General features: G+C 34.0%; 1 protein-coding gene across 3 annotated transcripts in view; it reads left to right on the forward strand.

Moving 5' to 3' along the window:
* The window catches only part of LUZP2 (leucine zipper protein 2), a 391,941-nt gene that overhangs the window by 329,079 nt on the left and 34,863 nt on the right, over positions 1-27,999 (forward strand). For all 3 annotated transcript variants that reach the window (XM_015586409.2, XM_025044128.1, XM_025044129.1), the window contains 2 exons: positions 2,613-2,687; positions 12,886-13,050. In XM_015586409.2, the coding sequence (XP_015441895.1) occupies positions 2,613-2,687; positions 12,886-13,050 (240 nt within the window). The remainder of the gene's footprint in view (positions 1-2,612; positions 2,688-12,885; positions 13,051-27,999) is intronic.

The following is a 27,999-nucleotide window of genomic DNA, read 5'->3' on the forward strand; positions in this document are numbered from 1 at the left end:
AGGTCTTCTGATGGTTTAACACCCACATAACTGTTCTTGTTTTATATAATTTTATAACTACTACATATGAATTAATCTAGCCACCGATCCTTTCAAAACTAAGACTACAGTATGATAACATGGGTCAGTACCTGCTATTCCTATGATTGTTTTTCTTGATTCTTTTGTTTAACTTTCTGTCTCCCAAGATCTCTTGGCTACATTTTACCAGGTTAAATGAGTTCTTAAAAGAGGTAAATACTTGAAAACTCGGGAACTGATGGTAATACAGCTTTCAAAGACATATTTGTGTTTTGGTTGGAATACATTCTACCTGCCCTGATACACATTTCCTGGTTTGCTATATTACACATACACTGAAGTCATTCTTTAGTAGGCATCCTCTACTTTGGATGACAAGATTTGGGCTGAAACTCATACAAAATGGCAGAAGGATGGAGGCAGAAGGACCCGCACCTATTTCAGATGCCCTCTGGACTGCAGATAACTGATGACAACATCTTGGAGAAAGTGACCACCCACTAAAGAGGACCCTAAAAAAGGAAATAGCCTGACAACATGAAAAGGGTTAGGGAGTGGGGGGTTAGAGGGGTGCCCAACACACAGGAGATTGTTAGGCATCTTGGAGGTCCCTTCCAGCTGGTCACCAGGAATGTCAAGTAGCACTAGGGCTGGCATGGACCAGGAAGAATTTCCCCATAACCACTTTCCACTGTGGCCAAATTGTCATCCCTGACTCCTGTGCCAGGCCAAGGAGGTGGGACAGGTGTAAGGGTCACTCTTCTCCTTCCTTCTGTTGGGGTTCACTCCCATGGAACGAAGCTGGCTCAGGCAGGGCCTTTGGTGGCCGGGGACTATCACAGTGTGAGTCCCCAGTATTCAGTAATTGAGGAACGTAGCTGGGCCAGGGGCAGCAGTGACATAGGGAAGACAGCGTGGCCCGAGCCTGGAGCTTGGAATCTGAGACTGAGGCCTATGGTCCTGATGACCTCTCGATGTGGGGTCCAGTGGTGGGAAGATGAGAAGGACAGAGACCAAGAGGGACAAGGGAGTTATGAGTCAGGCACCAGGACAGGGGCTCAAAGCCCACTTGTAGGTGCCCTCTTACTGGAAGCCCACTTTTCCTCAGCTCTCTATCTCTCTTTTCATTTTTATTCAGAATGATTTTATTTGTAAGTATTGTATTTACACTTATGTACACATATGATGTATTGTATATACATGGATTAGGTAGCCATTTAGGTTCAAGTGCCTACTGGAAAATTATTTTCTACAACAGTGAAGTATGGAGAATAACACAGAGCAATTTAAGAGATGATAGCTAGACGTGGATACAAAGAACACATATAAGTTTTCATAAACAAGAACAGTATCCTCACCCTTTCCTTTCTCCTAGATATTTGCTGTAGGGCAGAAAACTTTAACCAAGGATGGAGTTTCAAGATGCTTGTGCCCAGCCTATGAGGGAGAGAGAGAATGAGCAACAGACAAACGGGACATTGGTTGTTAACTATAACCTTTCTACAAGCCCATGACATCGCAGCATTCAGAGAGGCGATGTCCAGGTCACTGAAGAAAAGATGAGCCTCTTGCTGCAGGTTTCTCCTTGGCAAACTCAATTTCCTTGCTTCACAACAACATGAGAAAGATCCTCTGTCGCTTCCAGCTTTAGATTCTTTTTATTGGCTAAACATAGTAGGCAGGCAAAGTCCAGCGGTATACAGAGATTCTGAGCTATGAGGCCCTGAGTCTCTCCTGCACGCCCTTTATGAGCCTGCTGAGCATCTTCTTGTCACTATATAGCTACAAAATACAGCTAGAAATTGGTGGAGGCAGGATTTTAAAACACACCTTCCAAATCTGAGGCCATTGCTCTTTTAATAGCACAATTATGTCATTTGCAAAGGTACAGAGCTATGGTGGGTTAGAGAAGTGTATTAGACTAAAACTCAATAATAAAAAGAGTGAATACTATTATATTAGGCTTCTCAGGATGCTGTAATGAAATACCACAGTATGAGTGGCATAAACAACAGAAATGTATTATCTTGCCGTTCTGAGTGCTGGAAGTCTGAGATCAAGATGCTGGCAGATTCAGTCTCTAGTGAGAATGCTCCCTGGCATGCACATGGTGGCTTCTCATGGAGTCCTCTCATGGCCTTTACTCTGTGTGAGCCTGAGTAGGGGGGATTAGGGTCCCACTTTTTGTAGTCATTTAACTTTAATTACCTCCCTAAAGGCCCTGTCTCTAAATATAATCACATAGGGATGGGTTAGAGCTTCGACATATGAATTTTAGAGGAACATAATTCAATCCATAGAACTAGAAACATACAGATGAATTTATATTAGAAGTTATTTTCAGGGACTTGAGTTGGAACTTTGCAGCTGGATATTTTGTTCTAGTGCATATTTCATGCATATTCATCTAGAATACATCATTTTCTGCAACTTAACCAAATGACCATATAATACAGTACTTTTAACCTGATTTCTAAGTGAATTTTCCAAGATCATTTTTTAAAATTTTTTGGCAGTGAATGACAGATGCTTAAAGTGGAGGAACGATTATAGAATTTACTGAAAAGCTTTACTTTTCCTTCATTTTACAGGCCCAGCAGCTTACTGATCTGGAACAAAAATTAGCTGTGGCCAGAAATGAGCTGAAGAAAGCAGCTCTGGACCGGGTAAGTTTACATTTATGCACCAACACAACTTTGGTTTTAGCAGACGAAGCTTGGGTGTGTTTATTGTTTCCTTTGATTTATTAATGCAGATCCAGATGCTGTGCATATAAGATGATTTTAGAATTTCCAAGTGTTTGATATTCCCTTTGGAACCCAATTTTTTCCCTTGTTTTTGGCTGCTGCAGTAAATTGAGACAAGGTTCAGGCTCTGTGAGTTCACGGCTTAATTTTTCACCTTACTGGGTATACTTGTTCTATAACACCATAAATAAACATGCTTTAAAGCACCAATGCACATGCCACGTATTAACTCTGGATGAATGAGTTATAAAGCAAATGGAAGTAGTCGTTGACATTTTTCATTTTGGAAATCTTAAATCAGAGTTCTGCAGGTCAAGGCCTAAAAGAAAGTTGTTCTCTTAACCATGAACTCTACTCATATAAAGATAATGTGAAGGTAGGTGACAGTCCATCTTTATAACAGCTTTATTGAAATATAATTCACATGCCATAAAAGTCATACGTTTAAAGTTCACCAAGTTGTGCTACCATCACCACAATTTACAGAAGATTTTCTTCACCCCTTTACCTCATCTATTTAATTTTGGTTTTATTAATTTCTCATGGCATTACAATTGAGTATGGTTGGGATAAGCCACAATTCCCACCAGATGCCTACCTTTGCCTTTCATAAGAGTCATGCATGGAGAATAGGTAATTTATATATGGAAGGCAAATATAATATAGAGGAAGGAATTGGTCATATAATTCAGAATTACTTTTCTATTGCTTAATAGTTATGGTAAAATTTCTTAATGCCTCTCACTTTATTTTCTTTTTATCATTTTTGAATTAACTTTACAAGATTACAGGAAATAAATATTTCTCTTTTATTTAGCTTACTTGGAACAAAAGAATAGAGTGATTTTAAAATAATATATTTCTTTGTTCACTCAGTACTCATCCATCAAACTCCCAATGTAATTTTCTCTAATATCCAAAACATATATCTAGCACACATTAATATAGAAAACTCTTAATCAGAGAAGTGAATCATAGTATTTTAGACTTGAGAAGATGAACACCCGCATTGCTCTCAATCAAAAGCTTGGAAAGTCTATACCTAAGCTACAGGGCCAGTCCAGAAGTAATTTGCATTTTACTAAACTTTCAACCTATCCCAAGATGAACTCTTGATTAGATTGAAGTTATCAGTCATCATTCTGTCTAACAGTGAAAAGATGTCTAGACCCTCTCTCGTGGAGGATATCATCTGAGGAATTTTTGGTTCATTTATACACAATATCTGACATGTAATAAAAATATTTCTAGACATGTGGAGAGAGAATGAAATCTATCAATATAGAGAGAGAAACAAGAGAAACATACCTAGAGTTGATTCAGATATTGGAGCGAGAGTGAAAAGTAAACAGAAAGAGAATTATAAATGTTTAAGATGATTTCTAAATTTCTAAAATATTTTACACTGTCCCAGAAGGAGTGGCGATAAAAGCTAAAAATTTTCCAAAGCTTTGAAAAACATCAACCACATATTCAAAAATATAAGTATTCCACAAGCAGGCTGAATACAAAGATAACTGCATTATAGTCCAGGTGTTGATTGTTGGATATAAAAAAGATGAACTAAAACAGAAAATGAATAATAAAATGGTAAATATCAACTTAAGTATGTCAGTAATTATATTTTTTAAATGGTCAAAATATTCCAAGTATATAAGGCTAAAATTATAAGACTACATTAAACAAAAACTTTATGATTTATACTAAAGACACCTGTAAATATAAACAGGAGGTCTATAAGTAAAATAATAAGGAAAGAAAAGATAAACTATGCAAACAGTAATAAAACAAAGCTTGTGTTTAAATACTAGTATCATTCAAAGTAGACTTGATGTTAAAAATTTTTAGTGTAAAGAAGGGCGTTTGATATGGTCCAAGAGAATGGTATAACAATCCTAAATCAGTATGCATACAACAATATTCCTTTAAAATGTATATAATTTTTTTTTTTTTTTAGGCGAGGCAACCCTTGGTTGACCTCACAGGTCACAAGAACCTTGTCAGCTTACAATCCTTTATTTTTTATTTTTTACACCTACAGCACCGCACCTTTCTAGGTGATCTCCCATCCAAGTACTAACCAAGCCCAACCCTGCTTAGTTAGCTTCCAAGATCAGACAGGATCGGGCTCATTCAGGGTAGTATGGCTGTAGACTAGATATTTTTTAATCATAGTATCAAAATTATTATTATTATTTAGCCAGCAAACATGGGAAAGTTTACTCATGGTAGTCATTATATCAAAATTACCTATATGTTCTGTTGGGAATTTTTGAATGCTAGAGATACTGTTTTAGCATGTTGATAAGCTGTAAAAGTTTATGAAAAGACTTCTCTCTGGTGACAGCAGCATTAGGAAGGTTTATTAAACATCGTTTGGCTAGTGACATTAGGCCATATGTTGGATGGAATGTTAAAATGTAATGAGCCCCTCTCTTGCTTGAGGAGCTTTATAAACTAAGATAATGATTTATAGGAGGACACTCAACGAGTAGATTCTTTCATATTTACCTTTTGCATAACCAGAATGTAGAGAATGAAGAGGATGCTTATATGCATTTTACATAAGGGTAATAAGAAAATAAATGTGAATAATTGCTTCTCATTTTATTTTCTGCTATATTGCTCTCCTCCTTGGTTCAAGTAATATCAAGGGCTGAGATATTTGTTTGGTTCTATCTTAAATGGCTTAATTCATACAATTTGTAAGAAATAGCTGTTAAGTTGGTTGCTAGTGAATAATAGAGGATTTAAGTGTTGTAAGTAAAGAATTAATAACAGAGCCTTCTTATTTTAATTTAATAATTATTTTCCAAAATTATAAAGAGCATTATCAAATAATAATATTTATATGTACAAGACCCTGTGCATACAAAAGCAGGTTTTACAACTTACTTTTCCTTGAAATCTTTTCTTAAAAGTACAGTGAGCTGTATACTAAGTGTTCATACATAATATTCCTTCCAGGATTCAAGGATCTGTAGCTACCATGTTGTCAAGACTTTTCCGAATGCATGGCCTCTTTGTGGCCTCCCACCCCTGGGAAGTCATAGTAGGGACAGTGACACTGACCATCTGTATGATGTCCATGAACATGTTTACCGGTAATGATAAGATCTGTGGTTGGAATTATGAGTGTCCGAAGTTTGAAGAGGTTTGTGAAATTAATTTGATATCGACTCAAGTAAATTACATTTTTATTTTCTAAAGAATATCTCCTTTTAGAGACCATATTATTAAAAAAGTTATGAGTAAAATATTTTAGTATTCATGAACTTACCTCAAATTTCCATTTACTTATAGTATGGAAATGTACTAGAAATACTTTTCTTTTGCTTTTTCTACTTTAGAAATATAGATAAATATTATATAACATATATAATCAAATGATGCTTTTTAACATTTAATTCAGATTGACATTTACCTGATATTTGTTATATTTGTTATGTTGTTCTCTATATGCCCTTATATTTTCCAATGAAGTTATTTTTCAAAATGAAGAAAGCGTTGTCTGCTATCATGAACTTTCCATTTTTGTGATCACAGCTTAGCATTGATTTTACTTAGAAAAATAAGCAAGTAAGATGATTGAATTCATAGCCTTCTTTTGCAATAATATACTGTATATATTTAGCAATTTCATAAATTGGAGATTGCCTCTTAACCACCACTTTGAACTGTGGGTGTTTTGATACAGAATTGAGGAGATGGAACATTTAAGCCTGATTCATTTTAAAGCTCTTGCTGTATCTCCTTCTTACTATGAAGCGATTCTGAAGAGCCAGGCTAAAACTACTTCCCAGGGACTTGATTCTCACACAGGCATTTTCTTCACTGATCTATGACCAAAACCTTTTCATAACTAACAAGATAATCTAACAGGATATCTAGAAAGTGTTGCAATCAAAGAATTAATAAGGACATTTAATGAATTCTAATAGTTTTTCTTTTTAAAGTTTAGATCTTTGGGACAAATGTTGCTTTTGAATGAATAACTAGATATTTTAACGACTTTACTCCTGTGTAATTGTCATATTTGATGTTAATTTACACAAGTAACTAATATAATACTTAATAGTTTTGGGGAAGCCTGCCTGATTTTGTAGACTACGTCAAATATAATTCATTTCACCAAGATTCAGTTTTATGAGATTTTTAAAAATTTATTTAAAAAACCTTTACATCAATTATGCTAATCTCCTACCATATCCAAATCATGCTACATAATATTACTTTTTTAGAAGAGAAATGACTCTTTATAGTATTGACGGAATCAGAAAATTATAGTCATGTGTAATCCTAAAATTCAACTAGACTGTCCTTAATTTTTTTTTTTTTCCTTTGACATCCCTGGCATGATTCTGCACTATGCTTTAAGTCCTAGAAAGATGTTGAATTCCCACAATCCTGAGACAGCTCAGCCTTTTCTGAGTTTTTAAAAATTCTGTTGCAGTGTTTTTTCTTACATTAAATCTTATTCCTGATTTGACTTTATGTAATCTATTTAGTCAGTCAATAGCTAAATAGCTTTGAATGAATGCCTTTTGTGTCACCACCATGTACTAGGTGCTATGGGAAACAAAAAATACTTGATATTGAGTCCCACATCTCACAATTTTGGGACACATCTACAATTAGAAAATAGTTGTATGCAGAGCCATATGGTCATAAAAGCACAGAGAATGAATATGTGTATTTTGAGTACATGTGGGTTATACAGATTGGTGTAGTTACGTAATACTTCATGGGAAAATTACAGAGATTGGGGTTATTGTAGAGTTTTTTCTCCTTCATCTTATCCATTCTCTGCTTTCCTCCTCCCCATTTCTACTCCTTTCTCCATCACTGTTTACCTAGACCATACCATCCCATAGTCTGGATTCAGCATGAGAGGCTATATGTTGCAGTGTTTAAATAAAGGCCTCCAATGTCAGTCTGTGTTCAGGTTATAACTTTTTCCATTGAATGACTGTGTTTGAATCCCTCAAACTCTTTATGCTTCTCTGTAACATGAAATAATAATGAAACTTACATTATAAGGGTGATGAGAAAATTATATGTCTCAAAAAGTAACATACTGCGAAGAATTTTTAATACCTGCAAAACACTCAGTAAGCATAATAATTATTATTATTAGTGACTGAGATCATGGAGATTGCCTTTCTGTGATAACAATTTCTCTCTTTAACCTCCAGTATCTTGTCATTCCTTTTGCTACCGTGAACTATAGTGTTTTCTATTACTAGAGGTTAATTTCAACAAATTTCATGTAAGATATATATGAGGCTCATAAACCGTAGTCATAAAGTCAGATAGAAATGCTATTTCACTTCAAAATGGATAAAAAAATTTCAGTTTAATGAAATTGCTCATCACCTCTCTCCATCATCTTTATATCTTTGTATGAGACTTCTTTATGCTCTTCAGGTGTCTAGTTCCTAAGAATGTTCTACCTGGGCTTCAAATAACCTTCAATATCTCATAAATATTATGAAAACATCTTTACATTCCAACTTGGTTCTCATAACATTTTCAATGAAAGAAGTCTCAGTTTACTATCCTAATATAAATAATAATAACCTCAAAATCTGAGTCTCGACCTTGGTTTTTCAAACCATCAATTATTTATTTGGCAATATCTTATGAATTATAGTTAGCCTCAGCTACTGGAATGTAAAAACAACTTTATGGTATAAAAACTATCTCTCAAACTTTCATATTAAAAAAAAAAGTTTCTATCACATCTGATCTCATAAATTTTCACTCAAGAAAGCCTGCATAATACATCCATATTACAGATGACACAAGATAGGTGACCTACATAGACTTTTGTGACTAAGTATTAAAAGAATGAGAACTCTTTTTGCCACAGTGTGTCTGGCACATAATGGGAGCATGATAAATAGTTATTGATTAAATAGACAAATGAAGATAAATTAATAAACATGCTATTCATCCTACATACAAGAGACCTAGAGTTCACCTAGAGCAGAGAGCTGAGAATGTTAAATGATCTTTCAGGATATACAAAGGTGATTTTATTGCAGAAATAAAATTAAGGGGAAAGCCTTTGGAATCACAACCCCTCATGGTCTTTCCAAAGCCAGCAGCTGATATTACACCCAGCTTTCTCTAAGGACTTCCATCTTCATGTAAATGAATTAAGATAGACATGAATAATATCGTATGAATGTTTATTTGTCAGGAGATGAGAAATTAGAAGCACATTTGTCTTTGCAATGTATATCTTGTTGTTCATAAAAAAAATACATTTTTCTGAAAAAAGTACTCACAAACACACAAGAAATACCTTCTAAATCTCCCACTGTTTTAAGATCATATACGTGCACAATAATTTCTTATAAGCTTTACATATTATACAGCACAAGCTGTATTTTAGTGTCGAAAATAATACATTTCTTATGTTATATAATATGCAGGATAAAGTACAAAATATTTTGTAATTTTCTCATGTAAAATGGCAGCTATGGAGGATTTGCTTCATTTATGTTAACAAATATTTCTTAAATTAGAAACTGGTGATGCTGTGAAAAAGATACTAGCCTTCAAAGAAATTACATTGTAATAGAAGTAGATAAACAATAAACATATAAACAGTAAGATAATTTGCAATGATAACAAAAGCTATATAGGACATAATTTAAGAAATGCAATGGAGACTTTAAGGAAGGAGTATTCCTTGAAAGGATGATCAGGGGCTCTGTTTCCAATAAGATAATATGTGAGCTGAGACATAAATTTTATTTTATTTTATTTTATTTTATTTTATTTTATTTATTTTATTTTATTTTATTTTATTTTATTATGTTTTTGAGATATAAATTTTAATTGAAAATTTCCAACATAGCTATTTGGAAAAAGATTCTGCAGGCAGGGGAAACAGCAAATATAAAGACTGAGATGCAAATGAGCTTGGAATGTTTGATGAGCTATACATAAAAGACATTATGACAAGCAGGTCTTTATTAAGGAGTTTCGAAGCAAATGGAAAAGTGGTTTGGTGTGGGCAGAAGGCAGGGCAAAAGCAAGACTGACCTTAGGAGGAAATAGGTTATAAGATCTAGGGCAAAGTATATTTATATCATTCAAATCATATTTCATTAGGTGATGTCTTATTCCAGTGAACTTCAGAGTGAACAGTAGCTTGAAGTTTCAGACTACAGCTAGCAGAATGAATGAAAATGTAGTGATATTGTGGTATAAAGTCATTGTCTGGGTCTTGCTTATGGAACTGGATCAAGCCAAACCTGAAGAGTGTCTGTAACAGACTCTAGACTAGACTAAATAGAAAGCTGGGGGTTTTGTTTGTTTATGTGCTTTGGTAAAAATCTGACCAAGTTAGGGCAGGCATTGCTCACAGCATTCCGCTATCTCTGGCAGGAAAAAAAAAAAAATCTACAATGTAACCAAGGACTGGAGACAGAATCTGACATAGGAGGCAAAGTCACAGGCTTATGGTTCAAAAGGGAATAAAATCAGAAGCTAAGAGATTAAAGATAGGCTGAAACATAAGAGCAAAGAGAGCTTACTCCTGTAGCTATGAAAGGTGAGGAGTTGGAGGTCACATCTAGATGATATTGTTTCTGTTATCTCAGATGATCCTGACAATGTGGGAACAGATGAGACGATCACACCAAAGTTCAGACGATTAAAAATATAACATATATACACATCCCCATTTATAGTTTTATTCAGTGTTTGAAACTATTAATTCAATATCGTTTGTTATTTATTTTCAACATCCAATTTCAGCCACTATTTTGGAATTTGTCTGTTATGGCAACATATACCTTAAGCCTGTTACAGATACAACTTTAAGATGTATAGTGTGTTAGGAGGAGCCAAGATATAAACACAGTGAATACAATGACCATCATTCCTTCCTGCATGATCTGAGCATTGAACTCTACATTTCAAAGCCACATTAGCTTTAAGTCCTGGCTAAGACCTGACACTGTTGCATTAGCTCTGTTTTCATTGTCTCACTATAATATGCAAAACAGAAAACAAATTTAAGATGTTCAGTGTCATCTGGAATATCTCACTCCTGACATAGCTCCCAATGTCATGATCTCCTATTCTGTAATGAGAGAAGGGAAGAGTTAGCCAAGGAACCAATAGGAAGAGAAATTTGAACTATTATTTCATATTTTTATTGGTATAAGTTTGTCAATTTTTTCCCTGGCATACAGACACACTTTCACCTAAGTTTTTAAGTTATTTATCCAAAAAACTTTTTCTTGAGTCTCTTATAATGTTTCAGGAACTGTGTTAAGTGCTAGATATACAGTTCTAAACAAAATAGGCAACTTATGTATGTGTGTGTATATACATAATTAAAAAAATGGCAATAAATTATATGGAGGAAACAACAGGATCAGTCAAGAAAAGTGATGATATAGGGGAAGGGGAAGAATCTAGGGGCTCAGAAAAGCAAATAAAAGGGGCCATTTTGAGTAAAAAGTCATCATTCGGCTTAGCCCCCTTCTGTCCACTTAATGTTCCTTCCTAGTCCTTATCAGATTCTTATTTTGTCTTAGACACTTTGACAGGGCAAGATTAATGAGAAGGAAATGCATGTCTGCCATATGTCTTATATTTTCCAGTTACTGCTCTTATTGCTATTTTTTTTTAATCTCTTGACATGACCTAAGAGAGTTTTCTTAAACCATTATTCTGAAGATAGATACTCTTGACTTAAAGATAAATATGATATACCAAATGCGAGTAGAAAGCACAGAGGTAGGTGTTGGGAAGGATCTAAGTCAGAGTCACTGTGACCATGAAGGATTTAAAGGAGACAAGAAATAGAGAGGAGCATGCTATGTGTAGGTGTATTTCTGGCATAGTATATAAAAGGCTGTAGTTTTGTTGGATGTATACAACTTTGACAGAAAGAGAAAACAGACTTTCCTGCTTCGCTGATCCATGAATGCACTGAAAGGATAAACTCCATGTGTGCCAACTTGTCCAGGGATCTTGGTCCCAGTGACTAATCTCTCTCTTCATGTCTCTTGAAGCAAAGGCCACATTTCATGTCTTGAAATCAATATTTATGTGACAGTTTCTTATTAGGACCTATAAGCATGCCCCAAATTACCCCTGAGTTACCATGAGATTTCCAAAAATTTGTATGTCTCTCTTCACTTTAGCATCTGAGAATCTTTTTCATTTGTGCTCAGCTTTATATTGTTGTTATTATTATTATTATTATTATTATTACCTGAGAATCTTTGTCATTTGTGCTCAGCTTTGTATTGTTATTATTATTATTATTATTATTATTAACTTACCAGCATTTAAAAACATTTTTAGAAGTGGGAGCTGGCAATTAGATGAGAGGTAAAGATGGTTGTCCATGTTAGTACAGTCTGCTTTGTTATGTAAACCAAAAATAAACTAGTATAAAAACATTGAACTTTCTTTTCTTCCTAGTAAAATAATAATAATGTCAGTTTCACAGATGTTTGAAAACATAAAATTATTCTTTGCATGTGAAAGTGCCTAGAATATTATGATATATTAATATAAGAAAGTATTAATGTTACCATTTACAATCACAGCAAATTAACTTCTACCTCTTAACAAGGCCCAGAGGAAATAAGGGTTTTATCGGAAACAAACTTGTTCTTCCTACGATGTGGGAAATTGAGGCGGGCGCAGCGGTGGGGGTTAGGTTAATCTGAGAAACGCGGGAGCTTACATTGCTCAGGGAGTGATTTGTAATAAAAGATGTTGATAGTAATCAAAAGATGGCAAATTTCTAAGAAGGACATTTTCTACTTCAGAGTGAGTACAATGTTTTTTGTCAGCAAACCATCATGATTGAAATCATGCCAATTTAAGGGGGGAAAGTAAAACATGTTTCTAAATTTCAGTGTTCAGAAAATATCATGAACCACATTAGCCCCTAAAAACAAACTGAGTGTGTGCATTAAATAGGGTGTCATAACAGAATTTACGAGTTAGCAATTATGTTTGAAAACTAAGACGTACTTGTGTGAGAAGTGAGTGTAGACTAGGAGGAAAACAGAATCTAATCAGATAAATGATAACCAGAACTACATGTAAAAATGGTGATCTCTTTTTTTTGTAGGAGTCGCAACTGAAAGCAATGAAAGAGACTGTAAACCTCTGTCTGTCAACAGTTTTCAATGATCAACCATCCCCGTTGAGTCTAACAAGGTCAAATCCAACTCATATGTCATTTCTACCCAAGGCAATTGACACTGCGATTCCAGACGCAACGATGGAAAGCAAGGTACACATTATTTGTGTTTTGAAAAGTAAAATCAAATGACATACTCTGTAGAGTTCACTCTATACAATCATCAGTGTGGATCCAAGTAAGATATCAAAGTGATTAAAAGATTAGAAAGTAAATGGAACATAGTAAACCAATTTATAAAGTTGCTATTGTCGCTGGAGAATGGTCTTCAGTAAAGAGCCAGCAGATTCTTAGGCAGGGTCATCTAATTGTAAAATAACAATTGTTATTGTTACTATAATCATAATAATTATTATTCTGAAATAATATTCTAAACTTTTGCTAAAAAAAATGCTAATTATTATTATCTTACAATTAGTTAAAAGAAATATCTTGTATTACATTAGAGTGAACACCAGAGATTTAATACGGAAAATATTTTCTCCTAGGGTAAACCGTCATCCTTACAAAAGGAGGTATATTTTTTTCAAAATTAAGTCCATAGTTCTCCACACTGCCGGCACATTAGACTCACTTGGGATACTTATAAAAAATCCTGACGCTTGGGACTCAATCTATTAAATTAAATTTTTTTCTGGTTGTATTTCAGTCATTAGTATTTTTCAAAACTCCCCAGGAGATTTTGAGACCAATTGACAAGCAAATCTTTATCTGAGTCTCCCCCACCACCCTACTTCAGAGAGGGCACAGGGGAATGTCAATGCTATTTTTGCCTCAATCCTCAGGACCTTCAATTTGCAGGATCTACATTTAAATAAATTCTAACAATCTGAAATAGTTAGAGAAAAGGGTTTAGTTTCAGGCAGTACATATTTATTGGAAAGTGCCGGCTTTCATATTACCTGCATTAGGATCTCTCCCTGATAAAATAAATGTTATAGATACCAGTGCCACTTCTAATGCCAGGCTCTAGGGATGGGCCCAGGAAAACCTAAGAACCACCCATGCCATTGCCCAGTGATGTCTCACATCTGGGTTCTATTTCTTAATGATATTTCTGTGATTCCCTCTTTGGGGATTAAAGGGGATATAAATGGTTGTAGAATAGGGAAGTGCTCTTTTTAGGATGGAGATTCAAAAATAGGTGAAACAAAGTAAATATTCTAATGTTCAGTTTTTACCTGTAGCTTTGTGGATTTGTGTGCTGCATAGATCAGTCTGTGTAATCTCAAGTTTCTTTGTCAAAAATCATTTAAAACATGTATTTCTATTTCATCTTATTATTCTCTTTGATTTTATTATATACTACAAGATCTCAAAAATGTTAGGCCAATATTTTTCTACTTTATTTTTCCTGCCCCTTCATTGAAAACTCTAAAATGTTTGTTTACTTACCCAAATTCAGGGAAAAGTTGCATAATAATGTATTTTTTATGTTTTGGAAAAGCCCTGGATAAATGTATTGAATCTGGTCACTGGTTAAATGCATAGCTACCCAGACAGTCTCATCTACCTACCGGGAAACCATTACTGCCTCCATTTAGTGTTAGTCTAAGGAAGGAACAATGGTTCAGCCTTATTAAGTCTGACAACTTTGGGCAAATTAGCTTTGTAATTTTATGGCACATTACATTTGTCTCCAAGTCAAAGTATGTTTATTTAAGCCCATTATTAAAACTGGGCTCTTATGACCTTGAATGTGTGGAGGAAATTACTGATTGTTACTTAACTGATTTACTATAAATAAATGTATGTCTTCTTGATGAAATAAATAATAAATATTTATCATTTCTTTAGGCTTATCACATAAAAAGATAGGAAGCATTTAAATGAGGTTGGTTTGCTCGTTTTTCAAAAACAATAACAGAAAAGTCCAATTGTTGAAGATAAAGTTCAATAAATCTAAGTTGATTTACTATAGAGCATTCTATTTTACAGATTAGCATTAAAAGCTTCTCTGGTGTTTATGTTTGGCCATATTCTTTATCTTCTCAATAGTGGTGAAAGTTGTATTTTATATATGCTTGTGGCTTATCTGTACGCAGACACCTCACAGATAATATTTTTAAAATACTGAAAGTATAATGTCATATGGGTGTGTGTAAGAAACAAACTCTTCAGTCATGGAATTTTCCTCTATATACAAAAATGAGGACATTTAACTGGTAAGCTTTCAGAGTCAGTAAATTATAGCCACAGTAATATGATATGCCTATTCAAGAGATGTGAGGCAATCACATCACTTAACCTCTCTGTGCCTCAGTTTCTCCAGTGCTTAGCTCAGAGTGTGGTTGTGACATGAGCAGTATAAATAATAATTCTTATTTTTCATGATATATGGTTAGTCTCACCTACTTTTGTTTGATATTTTTAAATCTTCAACCTTTCTTTGAAAAAAGGAGGGTATGTTAATGATTTTTCCTGAAATCTGTGAAACACATCCAAGTAAGCAATTTTCAGCCCAAAAGACAAGATAGCCTCTCCAAAAATGTCATTTTATTTTTACATTTTTCTTTCAGAAGATTGGGTAATGCAGTCAAATTTTTATTACATCATGCATGCGTGTATATGTGTATACATGCATATACATACACATGTATGCAAATATTTTATATATACTATATATATTCATTGTGTATTTTAAAAGCCACAGATTTCATCAAATAGGAAGTTCAATATTATAAGAATTTACTGGTGGAAATTTAAAAAATAAATTACATATTGGTAACCTCTACTTTTTTTTTTTTCATTTCTAGAGCATGCTTGCTCTATACCCATTTAGTTCTACAGCTTAAGATTCTTCTGAGGACCCTTAATCAGGTCTATCAGCCTCCTTTCCTTCACCGCATTCTCCATAGTTATGCCTGCTTCTCTCTAACTCAAGTGAATTTTTTCTTACCCTCTCATTCAGAAATTTTTTTCTCTTCTCGGTACTCTGACAACAGTGTTTATTTCACATGGCTCTCCATCACACCTTGAATTAGATGATGGCTGCATGTTCCTCTCTTCTTAAGGGAGATGACTGTGCTTAGCTCATCGATTTGCTCTACATTACTCAGTGTCCAGAGAGATGTCTCTAGAGAATTCATTTTAAAATGACATTTGTTACACTTCTCTTTTAGTCAGCTCAGGCTGCTCTAACAAATGCCATAGACTAAGGGACTTCAACAACAGGCACTCATTACTCACAGTCTGGAGGCTGGGAAGCCCAAGATCAAGGAGCTGCCAGCTTCAGTTCTTGACGAGGGCCGTTTTCCTGAAGAGTAGACAGCTGCCTTCTAGCTGTGTGTTCACGTGGTCTTCTCTATGAACATGGGCATGGTGATCTCTCTCTCTCTTTTATAAGGATACCCTTCTCTAATCATACCATGACAGCTCCACCCTCATGACTTCATCTAAGCATAATTACTTCTAGAGGTCCCATCTGATACCATCACATTGAGGGTTAAGACTTCAACATGTGAATTTTGGAGGACACAAACATTCAATCCATAACAGTGTCCCTCTTCTTGTTGGATATTTTTCTTACTTATGAGTTATAAAATATTATTATTAGGCATTTATTAAGTACTTAATATTTAACTAAGTTATTTTCCTTTTGTACACCGAAACTGTACTCATCACTGGGGATGCAAATTTGAAATGATACAACTCTGATCTTTTGGAGATTGCAGCCTAATTCTCTGTAAAGAGAAAACAAAAGGAATAAAAAAGGAGTGTGCAGTAGATCAAGACTTTTTTTTAAATTTTTTATTTGAAATTCCATATTTCAAATAGCTTCTAATAAAGATTAAGGAAGTACATGGATCTAAGTACACAAGATGATGTCTTTATTATGTCTTTGTTATGATATAATGTATTTATTATGTAGAAAATAGTGTTCCAACAGAGTCAAAGAGCAAAGGTATGAACCCGGAGACCTGATTTGCATTTTGCATAAAATGACTAACTAGACTAGAAACAAGCAAACCAGTGACAATCTATTTCATGATCTATGCCAGAGATGATGGTGACCTGATCTATAGTGCAGAAGTGGAAATGGGGTTCCAGATGTAACTGAGGCATAGAGTTGCAGTGACCTAGGGAAGAAATAAAGGGAAGAAATATGTAAAGGGAAGAAATAAAGAATAACACTCAATGCTTGCATTCATTTACTGTGATGACAAAGGCAAAAAGAGCTTTTAAGGGAGAACCCAAATTGGTTTGTTTTTCAGCATGCCATGTTAGACATCTATCATAAAATTAAGAGTTTATATATTTCCAATATCTGTTTATATATTTGAGTCTGAAATTCAGGGAAGATATCTGAGTGGAGATAAATAATTTGGCATCATCAGAATGGATGATAATTAAATGTTGGAAATAGATTAAATTACCTGATGAGACAGTGTAGAACAGGGTCCCCAACCCCCAGGCCATGGTCTGATAAAGTCTGTGGCCTATTAGGAACCAGGCTGCACAGTAGGAGGTGAGCAGCAAGCGAGCTTCATCTGTGTTTGCAGCCACTCTCCAGCACTAGCATCACCGCCTCAGCTCCACCTCAGATCATCAGGCATTAGATTCTGATAGAAGCACCAGTTGCTGGTACCAAAAAGGTTGGGGAACTCTAGGAGTAAAAAGAGATGAGAGTCACAAAAGACACCTGATAGAAGAAATAATTTGAGTATGGTTTTATTTATAGTCTAATAGATGGAATGTTTATGGCAAAAATATACCCCTTTTCTTTATCTCCTGTTGAGCTACTTTTCATTATTTCATCATATATTTGAGCTGAGAACCATGACTTTTATATGCCTGTTTTAATAGTACAAGACATAGAATATGTATGTCATTGTGTATATTTAGAATGGTGACTACTCCAGTGGTCTGCTGGAGATGGCTCATACTTGCTTGTAAAAGCTATTAAATTTTCAGAATTTGTACTAGTCAACTCTTAAATACGACATCATGAAATAAATATTAATTATATACACTTATAATTAAGTAAATTATACTAAAAGCAAGTATAAATGTCAAAACTGTTACATCTTGCTATTACCTCTGCTCTTGAAGATATTATGGCTTTTGGATCCATATAGTAGAAACAGTATATTAATGCTGAACTACTAACATCTCTTTCCAATTTAATGTTTAGTGATTTCATGTTGGCATACTGAAATTGGTAGAATTTATTCCATAGAAATTGGGAACACTACAAATCAGGATCTTTCTACACCCCACAGTTAGTGAATAACATCCTCTTGTTTGTGTGTTCGAAGGTGGCTTGTGTGTATTTGTGTTAAGCCTTCAAGATAAGTCTACTGGGCATCATAGATAATATACAAACAATACGTGATCAAGATGCTAATTTATTTTTGTCTTCTACTATTTACATGGTAGAGAAAGGTACATACTAAGTGCTCAGAAAAGGCAAAATAATTACATATCTAAAAAACATTTAATGGCAGATTCCAGAAAAATAATGATTTCTATATAATCATTATACTGATTTACTTGCTTATATTCATTTTATTATAAAATCTTAAATATGACTTTGTATAGTTTAGAAAATGTATAAATAGAGGAGGAAGAACAAGAAGCATATTACCAAGAGGTCTACAGTTAGGTGAAAAAAAATGAATTATCAATATGGTAATATCTTTGGTGTTTATAGCTGTATGATATGGATTTTTAGAGCTAGGGTTCACGCTACACAGGGGTGATGATATTTACCTCTCAGCATTTCTGAGAGGATTCAAGGAGATGAGAAAAATGCTGGACATAGGGCCTTGACAAGTTATTCAAAGACAATTCCCAGCATCTTTCCTTCTTTTCTCCTTCCCTTCCCAGGGCTGAAGTCTCTGCAAAACAGGATGCATAGGGACCCAAGCCCAGCAGACAAGGTCTCTGCTTTTCCCAGGCTTGCTCCCTCTGCTTGGACATGGGTCTGTGGATAGGATGTGGCAGCTGCCTACAACATGCTCCAACAGGTCACATGCCTCATGGGAAATGCAGGGTTGGTCTTCCCGCTACAGAGTCATCTGCTGCTTCCTGGCCTGAGACTCACCAGTCACCACATTAGGACAGAAACTTCAAAAGATAGAAAAGGCTCCTGATTCTGTCCCAAGTGTTTCAGCCAAAGACCCTTGAGGACAAAAGGGGACTTTTGCCTGTGTGATTAGGCTGTGCTTTTCATTAATATTCAAGAAATATAGTGTAATGAACATAAATACAAGGATATTTTTTAATATAGAGAGCTAAGATTCAGTAGTCAGAGTAAGTAAATATCTTTTTTTCTGCAACTTTCTAGTTTTGAGTCCTTTATCAAATTAGTTAACTTCTCTGAGACTTGTCTTCCATATATATAAGATGGAGATAATAACAGCACCAACCTTACAGTGCCAATATGAAGATTAAATAAGAAAATTTTCATATAATATTCAGCATATGTAATACTGTCTGATGCAGAGAAAGTCAATAAATGTATGAGATATGTATTATATTTGGAAACCAAGATAACACTTTGAGAAGATTTAAAGAAGGCTTTTAGTAGGATGTTACTTTAATTAAAACAAAAAATACTTGCCTTGTTTTATTGTTCAGATATGAGAATCTAATAAATCTATTCAAATAAGTATAACAACAGGTTTTTAGCATAAAACTACAAATAAATCCTCACAGTAAATGTGATGTCAGTAATCATAATAGTAAATGCCATAAAGAAAGGAGAAAATCGAAAGAGCAGAAATGAGAGACAATTTAGATAAGCAATGCAGATAAAAAATGATGAAATTGTGTTATGAAAATCCATCATTTCATCCTCACTCAGGCAGTTCCCATCTTGTCTTTGTTTTCCACATCACTCATTGCCTTGGATTTAGCTGCAGGTCACAACTGTGATATCTATTTAATTGGACAAGAATAATTTGTTGTTTTTTTTTTTCATTTGTCAGAAATGCCAAAGTCATTTGAGGGCAGCAGGCAGCAGTGGCCCTATTCAGGACTTAAAGGCATCCAAGTGAAAATTGCATTCTGCTTGGCGCCAGGAGGTTTAAAGCAAGGTGGATTTGTATTTCCCTTTTTCTGCCAAAAGCATGTTGCGAAGTAATTTCCAAAAATTCTCAAAATAGTGCACCTGGAATCATAATAGACCCCATTACAAACCTAAGGATCTCAACCTAAGGTACATTTTTAATCATTGGTAGCTTCACACACACCTGAGTGTCAACAGTCACAATTCTGATATGATCCAACAGAAGTGCAGACTAGCTTTGGGGATTATTCAGAGCTCCCAGATTATTCTAATTTATAGCTAAGGCTGAGAGCTCTTAAGATTCTTACTCTAGGTCTGAGAAAGGAGTCTAACAAATAAACCTCCTCTCTTCCCTACTCACTTTTCTGCTTCTGGAAGAGATTTCTCAACTGGCCCAGAGGTGATCAATTTTAGACAGATCTATTTTTCTACCAGTTTGTCATTAGCTAAATATTTAGTTATCTGTAACATCTACCATCTATTGGCATTCTTTATTTTATATCTTGATGTGCCTGGGGTTATTATAAAGATAAAAATAATGACATAAATCTAAAACAATTTTATAAAATATAACATTACATCTAAGGGATTTTGTTTGGGTTTTATCTTCAATTCTAGGAGGTCATAATGGCTTCTTTACTTACCAGCATATATGGCATATATGTGGCAATGCAGTTAGGGTTAAGTTAAAAATATATCTATATGAACATACATACTATATATACACATAAGTATGTATAAATTTATAAATTGTAAGAGATATATATTTAATCTGGTAAATATAAAAATTAAACTAACAAGAGCCCTTTGATGTTTTCTTTTTATTACTGGTGTGCAGATTTGTACCCTGGAATTGTCTGAAACCAAATCTTCATAAGTTTTCATTTAGTCTTCAGTCTTGATTCATATAATGAGAATCAAAGACATATGTTAGCAACATGAGGATATAATTTATTTTTTCCTTCTAAAATTAGAGTAAAATAGAAATGAAACATTCTTGGTGGAAATGTTGTGTTACATAAGTCTATAAATTCATATTGATTTTCAAAGAAAATTCACTACTCAATATCTTTTATGTCACAAAAGAATGCCCACCAGTTTCCTTTTTTCTTCATAATTGAGATTTCAATTTGTACGCAATTCTTAATGTATGTACTGAAAATTTTCAAGGCATATAATTATGGTTCTTTTCTAAGCAGTTATTTCAGTTTAACATTTGGAGGCAAATTTTTCTTAAGATGATATCAAGTACTAATATCTTTACATGTTAATAAGTTGTTACATCATAAGTTTACAATTTAATATCATATACACTACATACTCAAATTTTTAGTCTTTCATAGCATATTAACAAAGTTACTACGGCAATTGGACTACCACAACAAAAATGTTACAGAGAACATGAAAATCTGACAGGAAGAGCCAAGGTCAAGGAATGATTTTCTTTGGGAAACAGTTCTACTAAAAGGCAATATGAGACTAGAAGTAATTTTAAAAGTTCGAGACATATTAAATGCACAGCTGTGACTCCAAATTGTTATTTAGTATGCTGTGTGTTATAGGATATAAAAACTACTCTCCCTCCCCCACCAATGGGATGTTAAGCTGACACCTAAGACAAAGCCTCCCATATTTCATAGCCCACTATTTTCTTGCTGTACCAAGAAATAAACAACCAGCAAATTATTTCACTTCTTAAAAAAAAAAGCATTTATTTTCAATTAGGATGAGGTGGGAGTCCCTTCTTTAAAAATGTTTCTAGAGCTAGTAAAAAAAACTTGCATTTACAAAATGTTTAGAAAAATATTCCACTGAATTGTGGAGGGGAAGGAAGACAAGGACAACTGTTAAGACATGGTATATGATACAGTCAGACTTGGCTTCCTTCTGGCCCGCTTTATCAGGGGCTGAGCTCTCCTAGTTTCTTCTTTCTTAGTCTTCTATATGTAAATCTTCTTTACTTTCTTGGTTACCCACTTGGCTTCTTTTTCCTTGTTTGCATTGGGGAAGAGGGACAGGGAGGGTGCATGCTAGGCCTCTGTGGGTCTGGCTCTTCTCAGGGATGTGGATACAGCTTATTGCTGAAGCAGAATCAAACAAGGCACCCCTAAAACAGGCCACCCCTAAACAGAATCTCAGACTGGATGGAAAAAAATTAGGGTTAGGGTTATGTTTAGGGTTAGGGCTAGGGTGGCAGTGAGCCATTGTGAAGCTGGGCTGCCTGGCCACTGCTGCTCCCCTCATTCTGGTGGGACCCAGCGTGGGGCAGGAAAAAACCAGATGATTGGTTTCATTTTTTTTACTATATTTTAAATGAGAATTTTTCAGACACTCATCAAATAGTAATGACATTCATGGTGCCTCCAATATAACAGAGATTGTTATTTCAAAGGTGTTTTAGATTAGCTTTCAGTTACTACTTGGCCATTTATATGTAAGATAGACCCCAGTTTCTCCTCCATTGATTATCAGTCAAGTGGACCTTTTATCATTGACACTAAAAATTCTTATCCATTTTTTCTTTTGGCTCTTTTGCATGAAGTAGAAATTCTTGACCCTAAAAACCCCATCTGTAAGACATTTCCTTGTAACAGTCTCAAAAGCAAAGGACATCTATGAAGAATTTAATCAACTTGTTATGATCATTTTAAGTTGACAGTATATTTTTTTTCTCTCCGAGACTTTTCATTCATTATTTTTTTATGTTTTGCAGTCACAAAAAATTTACTAAAAGTTTTTTAACAAGGGAAACCAGATGAGATTACAATTTTAAGAAGATAATACCAGTAATGATACAGAGAAGAGGGTTAGGAGGACAGATGATAGAAGCAAACAAAATTGTTGGGAGAATAATAGCATATTCTTGGTTAGAGACAATGAGAGAGTGGCTGTGGAAAAGGAGAAAAGAGAACGGTTTTCAGAAATGCAAAGGACATAAAATTTGGAGGAATTTGTGAGAAAGTGAAGGAGAGAAAACTAGAAGATTCTTTTAAGAAAATGAGCTGTGAAGAAGAAAGTGGACAAATATATGAGAGGCTTTTTAGTAGGATGGAAGGAGATTGTATACATTTTTAGTAAGAGAGAAAGGAAGGAATGGAAAAAGTTAGTGAAAAAAATACAAATATGTATTCAGGATTCAAAATTACAGAAGAAACATCAAGGAATGTGAATACAATTTACAAAGTGAAAAGTTAGACATGGAGAAGAGTAGGGACACTTTCTGAGATGAGAGATAAGTAGTTAAAGATGAATAAGGTTATGGATAAATTTTGATGTAGATAGAGGAAAATTCAAAGGGATGATACCTTATAGCCTTTATCAGTAAAAATTAGGCACATGCTGACTTTGGAGAAGTTTCCTGTTTCTCTAGACAAATGCATTGGAAAACCTTGATCTGGCCCCAATCACATAACACGCTAACTCCAATTTCTAAATTCCCTCTGTAGCACTCCTATTATTATCTTGCTCTGTTTTCCAGTCCTGGAGGGAAGGAGGTGGAGGTGGGGAGCAGGGAACAAAACAAAACAACTTCTTCAAGAGAGATGAAGTTATAGGAAACATGAGATTCGATGGAATAAAGTATTGCTTCAAACAAAATATAGCAAAATAAAAGTAAGTATTATACTAACAGGTACAGACTAAATTAAAAATAAATTCAAAAGAAAGTTAGCAAATTCATGTATAATATATTCAAACAAATCTAAACTTGTAAATAAAATGCACTATGGGATTAAAATCACCTAGAACCTTGAATTTTGCTACTGCTCATTCTCCATGGCTAAATTTACCATTGGACACTAATCCATCCCAGAATCATTCCTGATAGAGTTAAAACATACATACATACATACATATATATATATATATATACACGTGTATATATGTGTGTATATACATATATGTGTGTATATATGTATGTATGTATACATATGTACACATACATATGTATACGATACCACATATATATGTTTTAAATATATATGTATATATACACACACATACATATATATATACATATATACACATATGGTATCAAAGAATGTAGCTAACAGAGAGATTCCCTGGATGCTTGTTCAAAGACATAAGGAGCAACTTTCCTAACTTCTTCCTATAAAGTTGACAATTTATAAAATCATCACCTTATTTTCATCAATTAGGTATTCAATTTCCTATCAATATTATGGTAGTTTCCTTTCACGAACGCCAATCTGCTTTGCTGAGCACTTAAGAAATCCTGATTGGCATTTTTCCACTTCTCTCATTAGGAAAAGATAATATTTTTCTATTCCCTATATCTCCATGAGTCTCTGACCTCAAAAAATCTTATTAGTGTTCCATCCGACTAACTTAAATGCCTTCTTACCAACCTCTCCACATAATTACCCAACAGTGCCTAAACTTGCCACATTTCTCAGACATTATAAATGTTGTCTTCTCAATCTAGAGCCATTCTTCATGGTGTCCTCATCTCCCTGCAGCATCTGTTAATGCTGCTGAAGCTCCAGCGATGGCCCAATAAAATCCCAGATGCATTACACTACTGCTGAGACAGTCAGAAGCATGACCTTGGTCTCACTAAGCTTTTACTTGAACTACATTAAAAATAGACCTTCTCTAACTTCTCCATAGGCTTAATATATTATTGGCACATGATAGATAAAATGTTTTAATTTTCAATTTTAAAATGTGTGAAAATACATTTAATAAGACTGCCTGATTTCCTAGCATTTTTTTTTCTTTTCATTTTTAGCTATTTGTTAATATTTGGGGATTAAACTAATATTCTGAACAAGTATACAATGTGAATTCTTTGTCATATTTATATGCTCATATACATAAGGTCACCCATAATAATCACTTATCATATTAACCACTCTTTAAAATTATATTCTTTTTTATTATAAACTAATGCTTATTTGTCATGGACAATTTTAGAAACTAATGTTAGCAATACTACTAATAGTAGCTGATATTAATTGAGTTGTACTTCACTCATATGACATTAATTACTCCTCACAAAACTCTAGAAGGAAGAAATATAATTCCTCTCACTTTTTAAAAAATAGGTTTTTTCTTTTGGAAGAAAAGAGTTCCTGTATACCCTTCACTCAGTTTCCCTTAATGTTAGATTTTACATTATCAAAACCAAGAAGCTGGCATTGCTATATTACTATTACCAAACTATAGACTTTATTTGGTTTTCACCAGTTTTTCTACTAATGTCTTTTTTCCATTTCAGAATCCAACTCAGGGTAACACATTGCATTGAGCATCATGTCTCCTTGGTCTCTACTGGTCTGTGACAGTTTTTCAGTCATTTTGGGTTTTTCATGACCTTGACACTCTTGAGGAGTGATGGGTATTTTATAAATATCCCCCAAAGCATGGGTTTCATACTTTGACTAGGGTTATGAATTTTTATAAATAGTACCCCAGAAGTATGCTGCTCTTTTCATCATCATAGCAGGGACAAATGACATCATTGGTGATAACTCTCATTACTTGGTTAAAATGGTTTCTGCCAGATTTCTCCACAATTAGGATTTGTTTCTTTTTCTACTTTATTCTTTAGAAGTGAATCACTGTCAGCCTAAACTCAAGAGAAGGGGATTTAAGCTCCACCTACTGAAGGGAAAGTGTAAATAAATATTATTTAGAATTTGTTCATCGAAAATATTTGTTCCTTCATCCTTATTTATTTATTTATTCAATCATTTGTTTATATCAAATTATTGGACTCATGGATATTTATTTTAAAATTTAGTTTACAATCCAATACTATCATCATTTATTTTTCCTTTTCAATATATTCTATTTTTCAGAGCAGTTTTAGGTGTACAGAAGAATTGAGCAGAAAGTACAGAGAGTTCTCACATACTCTCTACACATACCCCTCCCCACCCCCGGCCTTCTCCACTATTAACATCTCTCACCAGACCGGTACATTTTTTACAATTGATGAAATCACATTGACACATTAGTTCATCCAAAGTCCAAAGTTCACATTACGGTTCACTCTTGGTATTATATAATACGAAGTTTCATGTGTTTTGAAAATTGTATAATGACATGCATTTACCATCATACAGAATTTATCTTCATTTTTCATAAGTAAACTGAAGCACAGTTGTTTTTTTCTTACAAAAGATGACATAGTTGGTTAACGTTTTATGAGTAATATAATGCATTTCATTAAAATTCACTTTAAATTTTATTTGAATTATTTTATATATTATTTCTTTATAGATATACATGGTAATTGACTATTTCCTTATTTCTGATTTTTACATTTTTTCCCATCAAAATACACATGCAAGTAACATTTAGATAAATGTCTTAGACTTCATTTTTATGTCCTTCTTCCTTTCTCATTTTTCCTTCCTCTCTACAGCATTTAATAGTTCCTTACACTGACAGATCAGGTGATGAATGATTGTTTGCTGAGTGAATGATTACACAATAAGTTGTGAAGTTTAAAGTTTGGTCAGGCACACTTTTGAAGCTGACATTATGGAGGCCTGATTTCTGAGGTTCCTTGAGGCTCTGTCAGAGATAGAAATGTGAGCAGAATGGCTTATTGTTTTGATTTAGTGTCACATACTTTACCTTCTTAAAAATGACTTCAGAGTTTCACATCCTGGAATGTGCTTTGGTAGAATATTATTTAAAGCCTCATAATATTTAGGGGGAATTTATAGGTTTCACCTGTGTTGACAACCATCTGCGAATTGCAGCAAGCTATGATGAAGGGTTCAGGCCCTTTTGAAAATCCAGTGTGTTTTCTGAAATCTAATTGGTTGTGTATAAAAGTGGGAATGCTTCCACAGTAGCCTTACCATGATGGGAACAAAAAGGGACGACAACAAAAGGACCTTTACTTTTGGAAAATTACTTTGTCTAATACCACATACTTTGTCTAATACGACTAAAGTCTTCTGAGAATTTTTAAAAAGACATGTCCAAGAATGAACATCTCTCATTTGTAATTTCTTAATACAGAATGATCATTTATCTCCCTATTTTTAATTCACCACTGTTTCCTCCAGAAAACCCAGCTATATCCAGCCCATTTTTAGACACTCCGTTCTCTGAAGCTTAACATGAGGTTTTTAGAACAAAACATCATTCTTCCCAATTTGAAGAATTCCTCTGTATTGCAGCACTATGCATCCTTTTATGTTTCATTAATTACATCTTCCTTTATGATATCATCTTTGTAGTCATTTTCCTATTGTTGGTTTATATACTAGTATATGGATTCTGCTATTATCAAATGCTTCAGCTTTGATTCTACATTTAATCACCTGCAAATGCTATAGTCTTCTCTGCTTCTCTAGCACATACATTATGTCCTGAAAATAATTTGAATATTTGGATTTTTTTTGAAGTCTTGTATATCTCTATGACATAGTAAGTCTTTCTGAATAAATCAATTCTTGGGGTCTAATTTAATAACTTTTCAAAATATTCTATTGTTTGGATTCTACCATCTATAATAGATAAATATGTTATAGGTATATGGTAGTATATAGCCAATATACTACCATATACTGTATTGGAAAGTTATTAAATTAGGAGTGCTGTAGCCATCTTGTAATTTTGTGAGAGCATTCTGAAAACATCACAGCACAAAGCTGAAAAGCTCATGGATCCTGAGACATTATTGAATTGTAGAATTAACCAACTTTAGAACTCCCTTACTGTAGGATTTCATATGTAAGATATTAAGCTATTTTTAGTTATAGATTATATAACTCACAACTAAATGATTTATAACTGATATAGAATCTTTAGTATAGTAGATAATTAAACATATTTTAAAAATCAAAACTATACTATATCCATGAAAAACATCTATGGCAATGTGATTGTCCATGAGAAAGCTTGGAAAGACTCATTAGTGCAGATTATATTCACATTGTATTTTCAAGGATAACTGGGAAATTATCAGGAAAAAGAATAAAGGATAAAGTAGAAGATATAATCATGGGTAGAAGGACAGAGTCAGGAGGAGGGGACTGTTACAAATG

This window comes from Pteropus alecto, unplaced genomic scaffold (assembly GCF_000325575.1).
Source record: "Pteropus alecto unplaced genomic scaffold, ASM32557v1 scaffold71, whole genome shotgun sequence".
In the NCBI taxonomy this organism is placed as follows: Eukaryota; Metazoa; Chordata; class Mammalia; order Chiroptera; family Pteropodidae; genus Pteropus; species Pteropus alecto.